Source organism: Halictus rubicundus, chromosome 4 (assembly GCF_050948215.1).
Source record: "Halictus rubicundus isolate RS-2024b chromosome 4, iyHalRubi1_principal, whole genome shotgun sequence".
Taxonomy (NCBI): Eukaryota; Metazoa; Arthropoda; class Insecta; order Hymenoptera; family Halictidae; genus Halictus; species Halictus rubicundus.
This window is the reverse complement of record NC_135152.1, coordinates 11535369-11547168: the sequence shown is the minus strand read 5'-3', so window position 1 is coordinate 11547168 and position 11800 is coordinate 11535369. Positions and strand designations below refer to the sequence as shown.

The 11800-nt window shown below is 39.8% G+C and overlaps 1 protein-coding gene and 1 long non-coding RNA gene across 3 annotated transcripts; one reads left to right on the top strand and one right to left on the bottom strand.

Annotated features, from left to right (window-relative positions):
• Positions 1-359: 359 nt before the first annotated feature.
• Positions 360-11305, bottom strand: Nclb (PWP1 homolog no child left behind). Of its 2 annotated transcripts, none has more exons than XM_076786690.1 (12): positions 10790-11305; positions 10453-10581; positions 10175-10360; positions 9946-10097; positions 9648-9877; positions 9326-9418; positions 9076-9264; positions 8700-8992; positions 8296-8612; positions 2982-4399; positions 2601-2722; positions 360-2520 (listed from the first exon to the last, which is right to left on the bottom strand). In XM_076786690.1, the coding sequence occupies exons 1-12, from the start codon at positions 10790-10792 to the stop codon at positions 1024-1026; spliced, it is 4629 nt and encodes a 1542-aa protein (XP_076642805.1). In that variant the 5' UTR covers positions 10793-11305; the 3' UTR covers positions 360-1023. The 2 variants fall into 2 exon arrangements, with proteins under 2 accessions (XP_076642805.1, XP_076642804.1); XM_076786689.1 differs by having other exon boundaries at positions 9326-9455; positions 9538-9877; positions 10790-11304.
• LOC143353393 (uncharacterized) lies at positions 5405-6990 on the top strand. The gene is made up of 3 exons (XR_013082123.1): positions 5405-5624; positions 5790-5895; positions 6782-6990. It is a non-coding gene; the product is annotated as an uncharacterized LOC143353393 (long non-coding RNA).
• Positions 11306-11800: the final 495 nt, after the last annotated feature.

Sequence of the window (11800 nt, the reverse complement as noted above, 5' to 3'; positions counted from 1 at the left end):
CAACATATACATATAAATATTATTACATAAATATTAAGATTGTATATACATATGATATTTAAATTTAAACAGAAATTTATACGCATTTTTGTCACTGAAGTATTAAAACATTTACGTTTATTCATTCCTCGAACAAAAGTATCTGCTTTGATAGGCTAACGGTTAATGTAATACCAAACAATGACAGTGCTTTTATACAATTTATTTTGGGGTCACTCTAGTATTTACACTTTCGCTTTGTCTGCGTCTATTTAAGTGGCAGTATACATAATCAATACTTGCACGCGTGAATCGGCCACACGATCGCATGTCACTCACTGCGAGAATGATATCAGGGAAATTAAAAGGTACGCGCAATGTTACAATAGATTTCTTCTACCAATTTATTTGTACCGATACATATGTTTGCAAGGAGGTTACAATATATACAATACAATACATCGTGGAATGGCATATATTATTTAACAAGAAACAAAATATAACATATACTAGTAAAGCACTGCCTGCAGACTGACATTGATTATGCAAAAATGGTCGAACATTACAAATCAATGACAATAAATCAAATCTATTCTTATGTATATAATAATATTCTCTTGTTCGTTGTTCTCGACGCTGAAAAAAAAAGAAGTTTGTCTATCGAGACTCGATATCCTCCTGACCTCCCATTGGACAAAATACTCATGGAAAAATACCGGAAAATATCTTTGTTCGTATATTTTACAAATTAGAACGTTCTTCGCAATTTCCTCCGCGTGGAAAACGAATAAAATCAAACAGTACAGCTAAACTTGTATTATCTTTGCACAGTGCCCATTCTCGTAACGCGCGACGTTCGTTTTTGTTCAATAATTTACACGCAGTTCATATATCTACTCTCGGTTGTCCCTTTTAAAATTTAAATCGTTTCGTTTCCGCATTCGGACTCTATAATCTGAAATCAACTCGGAAAATATCATGGGGCGAGCATAAATAAAAAAAATATATATTATGTCCTCAATACGTGTTCGAAAGTAACAGAGTTCAATCGTCCTGTAAAATACTCAAGGGATCCTCGCTGATCTTCTCGGCCGTTTTCTTCAGGTCCCTCGTGACCGATTTCTTCACAGTAGACCGTGTTTCGATCGGTTTCGCTCGTGGTTCACTGGCCGAAATCTTCTTCCCAAATATGTTACCATCGTCATCGTCATCATCGTCCGAAGGGAACAACGACTTCGACGCGACAACCTTCTTCGCCATCACTTTTGAGGCGAAGATGTCGTCCTCGCCGCTTGATTGGTCGGCATAGATGTCAGTGATGTGCGAGGTTTTCACGGGTTCGGTAACGCTTGCGAACATTTCACCTTTGTTCGCCGGTTCTTGGACGCTTCCGGCATCAGACTTCTGCGCGTGCTCGGGCTGTTCGGAGAACAGGTTCGCGTCATCATCGCCGTCATCGAACACGCTGATCTTCTTCCGAGGTTGTTGAACCGACTGCTTCTTCTCTTCCGCGGCCTTCGCTACAGGCTTCTTCACGACGGGGCCGAAGAGACTATCGTCCTCGTCGTCTTGGCCATCGTCGTCGAACAAGCTGATCTTCGTGTCCTTCAGAGGCTTCTTCACTGGCTTGGTCAGGCTCGCCGAGAACAGATCACCTTCCGCATCATCGGCGAACAGATCCAGCATCTGTTTCTTCGCCGTTTGATCCTCGGACGACCGCTTGCTGCCAGTGGAGAAGAGGCTGTCGTCTTCGGAGAACAACAGACTCTTACCTTTCTCCGGGGACGGTGTCTTCGTGACGAACGCGAACAGCTGGCTGGGATCCTTCAGGGGATCGTGGTTGCTATCCCTCAAGGGATCTATTACTTCCTTTGAATCATCCCTCGGTTCAACATCATCTTGATCTTGTTTATCCAAGCTGAGAATGACGGCTTCCGCGGTACGGTCGTTACCAGCTTCGATCGATTTGCTACTTTGATCCTTAACTACGTCTTTCTCTACGGTCGTGTCTTTGCTCTCTATCGTTTTAATGTGAGTGTCTCTTAGAGGTCTGAAACTGGGAACCGGTTTCTCGGAGAGAACTTTGTCGACTGGCGACAGAATCGGTGCTCTGCCGAACAGCGTGTCCTCTCTTTGCGGGTCTTCCGGTAAATCGGGTGGCACGTCGAATAAGTCTTCCTCATCGGTGGACGGGGACAGTAAAGTGTTCTTGTTAGCGCTCATTGAACTCTCCTTGCTTATGCTACCGAGTTCGGACTTCTCATCCGCAGCTAAAGACGCGTTGGGATCGGCTAATCGATGGATATTGTCGTAGCCTGACGCAGCTGAACGATCGAAACTTGAGATTTGCGGGATGTGGGTGTTCGAGGTGCCGGCGGGCTCTTTAATATGAATATTCGATGATTTGTGACCATGACTTTCGTCTTGAACGATGTTTCCTGACGCGTCCACGGTGTCGAAATCGATTCCGCTCTGTCTGAGCGCCGATTTTCGAGCGTGTCTGCTCTGAGGTCTGCGTTTTGCTTGGATTCTGACTCGCGTCTGAAACATTATCCACGAGTTTGAGATAGAAGATAGAATTAAAGGTAGAGGAATATTTTGACAATTATTGCAGCAGTTACCTTCGAGGCGGCTGTAGACAACGTTTCCACTTGAGCGGGCTCATCGAAACTAATGGCACTTTCCACGTTGCTTTCACCGGAGACCGTCGACTGCAAGGACTGCTTCTGAGCGGTGCTGTCTTCTGCAAGAGAACGTTCAATATTTAAATTACTTGCATGTGCATCAGGTGTAACATTGTTCTCGATATAAATTAGTCGTAACCGTCTTAATAAGTCAGACAATAATAATAATGCATCAAATTCGCAGTTTAGTCATTAGAGGTAAGAATAAATTTTGATGCAGCGTCTGAGCCACTTAGAAATTTCTCTTTTTACAAAATAACGGATCAGCTAGTGATTCTGTAATTCATGCTTTTGAACATATGTGATTGATCAAATTACCAGATATACTAGGTGGTGAACTGTGACCCTGCGTGCTAATACATCCGCCGTCGTCGCTGTCTCTATCCGCCACACTGTCATCTTCGTCCGCTTTCTCGTCGCTCTTCCTCCACAGCGGCGGCGTGTCCATAGGCGAAAGTATTTTTAGGTCACTCATTTTCCCCATCAAATTCTTAATCTTCCCGGAGACTGTTCTTCTGGCAGCCTGGCTATTTTCCTGGGACTGAGACGACGAGACAGTCGCTTGAATATCCAAGGACCTCGGTGGACTCCTTCTGGGTTCAACCTCCGTGGTCTCAACGACAACAGGCGCTGTCGGAGCAGCGTCTTTCTCGCTTTGTTCCATTTTACCGATATCAGAGATGTTTATGTTCAGACGATCCTCGGTATGTTCAACCTCGATCGCTACAGCAGATATTGTTTTCACGTCGCTGGTATTATCTGATACCAATAAATCGTTATCTTTGGTCGTGGTTTTGCTACTGAACAGATCATCGTAATCGTCGTCTTCGAAAATCAGCCCGTGGGAGCCGATGGTGGTGGAGAACAGTCCATTTCCGGACAAAATGTCGCTGCCTTTCCTCTCGGTCTTACGCGCAGACTTTTCCTCATCATTATCCTTCCCTATCGAACCCGTTCCCGCGAGTTGTTCTCCAGCGCTGGTCCTCTTCGCCGAGAACAGGTCACCTTCGTCGTCGTTGCTGAACAATTTCGACTCGGTCCTGGTCTCGCTCTTGACCGGTTTCGTGGAGAACAGGTCCCCGTCATCTGTATCTTCAACGTCGTCGAAGAGACTGATCTTCTTCGGCGTGGCTCGCGGTCGTTTCTCTAAGCTATCAATTTTAGGTATCGTATCCTTGATGCTCCTGGCAAAGAGAGCGTCATCTACGGTATCCGAGATCTTTTTAGCTGCCACACTGCTGTCTTCCTTCACCGTCTTCGATGCTACACCGAAGATGTCGACGTCCGGCGAGTCTTTGCTGTCGAATATGTCGATGTCCTCGTCGAACAGGCCTCTTCGCTGTGTGACCTTGGACTTGTCCGACAACTGAGGAACACCGGTCAAGAAGTCCGTGCTCTTCTGGGACCTGGAGCCCGAGCTGGTCGTCGAGAACAGCTCGTCCCCGGAATCGGAGTCGTCGAACGGGAACGAGACCTTCGATTTCGGCTTCGAGTCTGCTTTCGGTAACGGGGGCGGACCAAACAGCTCCTCGTTCTCGAACACGTCGTCCTCTTGCGTTGAAGAGGGCTCCTCGACAGGCTCCTCTTGTGCCTGATTGCCCGTCGAATTCGAATTCGAAGTGTCGTTCACCGGATTACGACTTCGGGCGGTGAAGAGGCTGTCGCTGGCCACTCTCTCGCGATAGATCTCTTCAGACTTCAGACGGGTGGACGTCATCGAAGGCGGGAAGTCCACGCTGAAAACAACCATGTGTTTTGAGACGAGGGGAAACATGTTTTTGGGAACTTGGATTGGACGCCAGGAATGCGGGTTATTAGTAGACTCTGGATCTATATGCAAAAAATTATCTGCATCGTTTACAAGGCACCGGAACTAAATAAAAATTTGTTTCTTCCTTTAATAATTTTAATAAGTTGGCATAAATGCATAAAATCCGCAGTCCGAGTTACTAGGCGAGTACACATAATTTTGGGGTCTCCTTTACTGCCTCTTCTTGCTCTCCTCTTGCTACCAGTTCATAATTTGATTCGCTGTCATTGTCACTTCGACCAGTAGCAAAGTTATGTGTACTTAATAGCCAATCAGGCTGTTTAACAAAGAATTGCATAAAGATGATTGTCACGAAATTAATGCCACGGAATGCCGATTTATTAATATTGAGAAATTACTATAGTGATTTATTACGATAATCGAACGTTGTAATGCATACTAATGCGTTTGCAAAAACGCAGGAAAACGTTTACGGTGTTCGAGATGACATAATGAATTTGCATAAGATGATGTACGCTGCGTAAAAGTTTCCGCGATATGTAAACAGTAAATTCTTGCATTTTGGTGAAATTGTTTTCAAATCACTCGGACGTTTGTTGAGCAAAACCACTGATATTTAGAAAGTAAGCAATAAGCAATAAAAATAATGTCGTATCAATATATGCATATATGTATAGTAAAAAATACGTTTTAACGTAACTGTGGAAACTTTGTGTCTGCAGAGTCACCGTTATAGAACGGGTGGGTAGTACATTCGTTGTAATATTCCGAACGTAGAGAAGGATAGCGATTGAAAAAGAAGGAGGGACTCAGGTTCAAGGCGTTCGGTAAACATTAAATGACTCGTCCGAGCTTGCGTAAAAGTTTCATGAAAACAAAATTAGTAATATTCGAATGTTTTGCTTCGTTTGACTTAGCGCGAGCCTCGCCGATACGCTACGTATCGCTGGAATAACCCGGTGGATATATTTTAAAAAATGGCAGAAGGAATCTTTTCCACGGAAGGAATATCTAGAAAGGTCACCGATAAGTTGCGGATATTTATTAACTTGCGAGAGGCATCTTTGCTGAAAGAGTTAGTGACTGTAGTGAGCTCAACGGGACAGGACGCTTCAGCTACATCAGCAAGATGAAGAACATCATTCTATGTTCATTTTTGGTGGCGATGTGTTTGGTTTCGCAAACTTTTGGTATGTTGCTCTCTAGTATTCCGATCTATTAATTATCGAATGTTTTAATCACCTACATAACGATAGGGTTGGGTTTCAATCACGGTCATATTTGTACGAACTATTTTTGTCGTTTATGCACGGTACATTTGATGTGAAAAGATATATTTGATCTTTCATTTACAGCAACTTGCAACTACAAAGGCAAGATATTGCAAATGGGCGAAAAAATAACAGTACCCGACTGCGTTCAACTGACGTGCGTCAGCAGAGACCATCTCACCGGGATTACGTAAGTTACATGATCGAAATCAACAAAAATTCATATCCATTTTCTAAACATTGCGATCACGTGAATTTCCAAATGAAGCTAAAAATTCAATTTTACTTTATTTCGTTAGAAACGCAAAGTTTGCTACACGCGAATTCAAACCAAGTAAATAATGTAAATTATTAATATACTAGGGTACTACTGGTTTATTATTATTATTTATTTATTTTTTATTTTATTTATATATATATTTTATTGGTACTTATTATTAAAGTACCTTTCAAAAGTGATTAAAACGTCACAAAAATGAACGTCGAACACTGATCGATTTCACCGAGATCTTTATGAATCTTTGTCTTGTTATCAGTACGCGAACGCGTGATATAAATGCGAACCGGAAATTTTAGATTGTCCTAATTCCCAAAGACTTTGTGTGTAGAATAGCAGTAGAATATCATTTACGATGTCTGACTTCATTAACGAGCAATGGGGACTCGATAAATGAAAGTTACGAATCATGACACAACAGAATCGTCTTTGCCCCCACTCTAATTTATACAACTCATAAAATTCCCAAAACGCGCTAAATAAAGACATTCGAGTTTCAACCATCAAACCATCACCATTTGCGAAATCAAGTTACAAATCAGCAACTGGTCATGCGGGTCCCATATCGTATTACATTCTTAAAGTTGTGACAGAAATTTTACGAAAAATGATGGATAAAACTAATATTTAAAATTCCGCCCGGATTCGAACAACGAATACGCAAAAATGTCTGCAATCTCAAGTTGAACGGTATCATTAAAATAATTTAAAAAATTTTAATTTAAATTAGTTAATTAATTTTTTATATTTATAAAATTTTTATTTTTAATCAATAATTAAAATAATTAAAACTGTTTAGGTGCGCGGAGGCCAGATGCCCGCCAGACTTAACTGAACACCGCACTCCAATGGACCTAAGTAAATCTTATCCAGATTGCTGTCCGACATTGACTTGCGAATAATAGTATAACGCTGCCAGATGTTCACCGAGAGGAAACAATGGGTTCGAAGAAATCCGACGATTTACGAAACAATGTAGAGTGAAATAAACTCGTACCATAAACTGCGCGCCGTGGTCGACTCATTTGATACCCCATACGATTAGAAAATAAACTCAACCGAAGTCGAATTGGCAGTGAATTACACGCGCGCGGGATACTGATACCAGTATCAGTGAGATGAGATACTATGGAACTGAAGGAGCTCGCCTTGAGTCTCGCGTTTACTTCTCACACAATCACTAAAGCGCAATGGAGGATGACTAATGTTTGGATCATCAATTCAATGGCACTTTAAGTATTTGGCACGCGTACTTGTTCTCTTGTGTGCGCGAAATGCGAAAACGACCCCCGTTTTTGTCGGAGATCCCCGCGTATATGAAATTTGAAATACAACAATCCAGTGCAGACATACTAAATCACTAAATACTAAATCAGACACGATGAAACTGCTGATATTAATTGTATTTTTATCTTCTCTGCGTCGTTCAATTTTATCTGAATTAAACCTTCGATCCAAGAGCCACGTCTCCAAACTTTAGAGGAAGGCAGAAAAGTCAAATTTAGAGATATGTAGGTATGTAATGTTTGAGAAGAGTTTTGTTGTTTAAAGGTGCAATCGTGTGCCGGACATTGTTCCTTTTCAAAACAAAAAAGAAATTGGACTTTATATTTTCACACAACTGTAAATAAAATTTTCCAATGGTTTTAACAAATTTTTCCATTGAAATTGAGACATTATGTATTGTGCGTTTCATGTTCATTGCACCTTCACCTTCATGAACTTTAAAGCCACCTCGTTTTGGAGGAATACACACTTGCTTGTACATACATTTGGTTTGTGTTCAAATTAATAGGTCCCGGAATGTTTGACGGCGATACTTATAAATAAATCGTATATATTATGCAATCTTCGACTCCAAGTGGGACAATAGACGAATAAATAGCTTCGTTGTGCTCGCGCAAATTGAAGCGATAACGTTATCAACCACGCTACATGAATTACTATGTAAATACACTAAAACCTACTTAAGATCCATATCTATAAAAAGACGATGCTATGCAAATATTTGAATCTATTTTTATATTAAACAAAATCAGGAAATTCAATTAACTTTTATGAAATGCAAAATCATTTTCTAAGTGACTAAATTTGTTCCCAATTGTTTAATGTAAGAAATAGTTCTGCTACAAAACTTGTTTACAGAGGGAAGTGATTAGTAGCTATATACAGGGTAGGTCAATTAGGTCAGTAAGAAAATAGATCTCCAATTAATATTGAGATGCAACTTGACCCAATTACGAGACTCCGCATACGTAAAAACCGAATTAGAGGAATAGAATAAATTAAGTCAGAGATCGTATTGAAACTTACCTTATGCTCGAACCTTCTGTAATATTAATACTCGGTGGATGGATCGATATCCCGCTGCTATTGTTGCTGTCATAAGGAGCGGGTATATTTCCTGCGTTATTCATTCCCATCAGGATGGGACTCCATTCGTTATCATTATTCTCATTCGAAAGAGTATTCCGCGAATTTTCACGCATAGACTCTTGGTCGTTCTCGCGCCTTGGCGGTGTGTCGCTACCAGAAGATTCGGATGATTGGGTTCGCATCATCCTATTCGATAATTTATTCTTCATGTCCGACGTTAATATGTTACCAAGTATCGACACTCCACCAGCGGGCTGTAATGATTAATAGTTTTCCTCTTAAATTTTTACATCGTCCCAGTTTTACAGCAAAATTAATATTAAATCGAATTCGAAATTTACTTTTTTGCTTTGCACTCGGGTTTTAGACGAACCGAACAAATCGTCCTCGTCGTCATCTATAAATGTATTATTATCGTTCAAGTTAGTCTCTGGGGTACTCGTTGCATTCATAATCGGCGGTGTTATGGTGTCCAAGTATTTTTTCTTAACAGCTTCTGTGTTCACGTTACTATTATTCGGATGTTTATTCTTTGCAATCGTCTTAATCGTACTTTTAGAGGAGAAAATATCGTCGGAATCTTCGGAATCTGCATCGGCGAAAAGATCATCGATCGCAGATTTCGGTTTAGTGGCTGAATAAAAATATTTTTATGAGATTGCATTGCAAAAGTTCATTGCCCGCATTGAAAAGAATTTGAAATGAAAGGAGGCTTACAAACTGTGCTAATGGGAGGTGGTACGTCGATGCTAGCCGGTATAATATTATTCTCATAGGGCTTAATAATAGGTTTCTCTTTCCATAAATTCTCGGAAGCTTGGCTATTTAATATTGAGCTTCCGGTAAATACAGGTTTCGATTTATCACTTAAGGCATTCTCGTCTCCATCTGGTGTAAATAAATCGTCTAAAACATATAACAACGGTTAACATACACGATCACAGAGTTAACATATTGATTCAATTACCTTTGAAACGATTTATCGATGCTTCACTTTTTTCATCTACAGCAACTGGTTTTTCGGCTTGTCTGACTGTACCTAATCGCTTGGCTAATTCTTCTGCAAAATTTGGTGTCAAATTGTTCGATAATGGTGCCTAAATGACATACAGAAATTTCATATTATTATATATAAAGAAAAGAAGAATATGCGAGAAATACATGACAATATAAACAAACCTTTGGTGTGTTATCATTAGGTGTAATTGATTCAGAAGCAGAATACATATTATTTTGACTAACTACATCGAGTTTATCATTGTCCATGTACGCTATATCAGTTCTTTTACCATAATCTGCCCCAATTAACACGTCTGACTTTGGAGCAGCGCCGATGTTATAACCCCTAAGTGTTGCAGTATCGTTATCACTTTCTGATTCTTCTTCCTCGTCTACTTGTTCCGATTCGCTGCTGCTACTACTTTCCAAACCAATTTTGCTTGAATTTTTCCACTGTTCAGAACCAATAACGTAAGGTAATGGCCGATCTTGATATGGATCGTTTGGCCCCAATACAACACTAAAATTTAATTATAAAATAATACAGAGTAGTTTGAATAAGAAGCTTTACTCGATAAAGTTGTTTACCTTAATACTACTCCATTGCTTTCTTCTTCGCTATCACTATCAACAAATTCCATTTTCTCATATTTTAAGTCCATTATGTTTAGACCCTCTCTTATACTCTCACTTACACTGGCTATTAAATCTGCAGTTGCTACATCTTCATTTTTAGACTCCTAAAAATTGATCCTCGTTTTATTGTATCGTCAATTTAAAAGGTTAAAATGTTCTCTGCTTTGTAACCACGAATCACCTGAACCAATGTTTCTTTTTTCTCGATCTCTATATCATCTTCTTGCACACGACTCTCAATGAATTGGGTGTTAGCCAAAGCGAGGGACATATTAGTGACATTATCTATAAGTATTGCTGCTTCGTTCAGTTGTGTTGTCAACGAATTCAGTGCTTCGTCGGTTTTATTTACTCTTGATGTTAAATTCTTCAAAGAATATCACCAATATTAACATATTACCTATGTATATCTGTAGTAGATTACTAACAAAAGAAACAAATGTCAGATTCAAACAATACCTCAGAAAATTGTTGAAGATGTTTAAGAAGTCCTGCATCACCTGCCAAACTCCATTCTCTTCTTTTCTTTCTCATTTCCTCTGTGGTCCATGGATGATTCCATGATTTGTCCATTCCATCTGATATGTCCTGTCGTAAGAAATATTATATAAATATTTTTAAGTGTGTTTAATATAACTCTACAATATGCTTGAACAGCCGACTACAACACGGAATTCCATCACGATTTCTCTGCACGGAGAAAGTAGTAATAGCTAATAATATTTGTTTATATTTATTAACCTGAAAATTAATTTTGAAGGAAACGTCAATTTTAGTAAACAATTACACAACATACCATACCACCCAGTCCAATTTGATACAACAAACTGTTATTTTCCTTCGCAATTACATTTACATATGTCGAATATTTTTTTTATCAAACTCAACAAAAGAAAAAAACACCCACTCGTAAATCGGAATTATCAGAGACGGTGTCCGGTGCTGTGACATCTACCGTATAATTTAATTCAAACCTTCTTTCAAAAGAAAAGTTTCAGAAATGTGCAAAACTTAGCTAGAGGCCTCTATTTTACGAAGAACATTTGTCAGTACATTAAACTACAATACAAAACAATATATAAAAATCTAATAAATTTGCGTCAAAAGAAATAATCACTTGTTCCCCTACAAATATTTTTTCGACGTAAGCTATTTATTATAAATATTCGATAAAATGAATTTTACAATTGTATTTCTGTTTCAAGTACAACAATTCATTTCTTTTGTAATTGTAATTGTATTTAAACAATTTACTTAGACATTTATAATATGTTAGAGGATTTCAACTATTATTAAATATATATACTTATATACGTGTAGTATTCTCTCTGTAACGTCGCGTTTTGCAATTTCTTCGCTGTCGCGTTTGCAGTCCCCGCCACTCCGTTGCGCATCCAGCAGTGCGCCGGTTTTCAAAGAGAAAGAACCAGAGAGGAAATGAGAGTGCTCACGCCCGGGATTTTAGTGTCCCCGGTATAGTGCTGCCTCCCAGTCTAATTTTTAGCCTGGACCAGAACCTGCAGCATCTTTTTAGCCTGGAACAGAACCTGCACCATCTTTCTAGCCTGTATTAGTACCTGCATCATCTTTTAGGCTGGATCAGAGCCTACATAGAAGAGCCTCTTTTAACATAGAAGTAGCCTCCACTCTGGCATTATTTGGAATCCGCTGCTAATGATGCAGGTAAAATGATGCAGGTTCTGGTCCAGACTAAAAAGATGATGCAGGTTCTGGTCCAGGCTAAAAATTAGATTAGGGGGCAACACTATACCGGGGACACTAAAATCCCGGGCGTGAGCACTCTCAT

Excerpts from the sequence above, each read along its gene's own strand:
- Nclb (XM_076786689.1), bottom strand. Across the intron at positions 9,265-9,325 it reads ATCGATAAATCGTTTCAAAG|ACGATTTATTTACACCAGAT; the intron begins GTAATTGAATCA and ends TATATGTTTTAG. Across the intron at positions 2,521-2,600 it reads TGTCTACAGCCGCCTCGAAG|ACGCGAGTCAGAATCCAAGC; the intron begins GTAACTGCTGCA and ends ATAATGTTTCAG.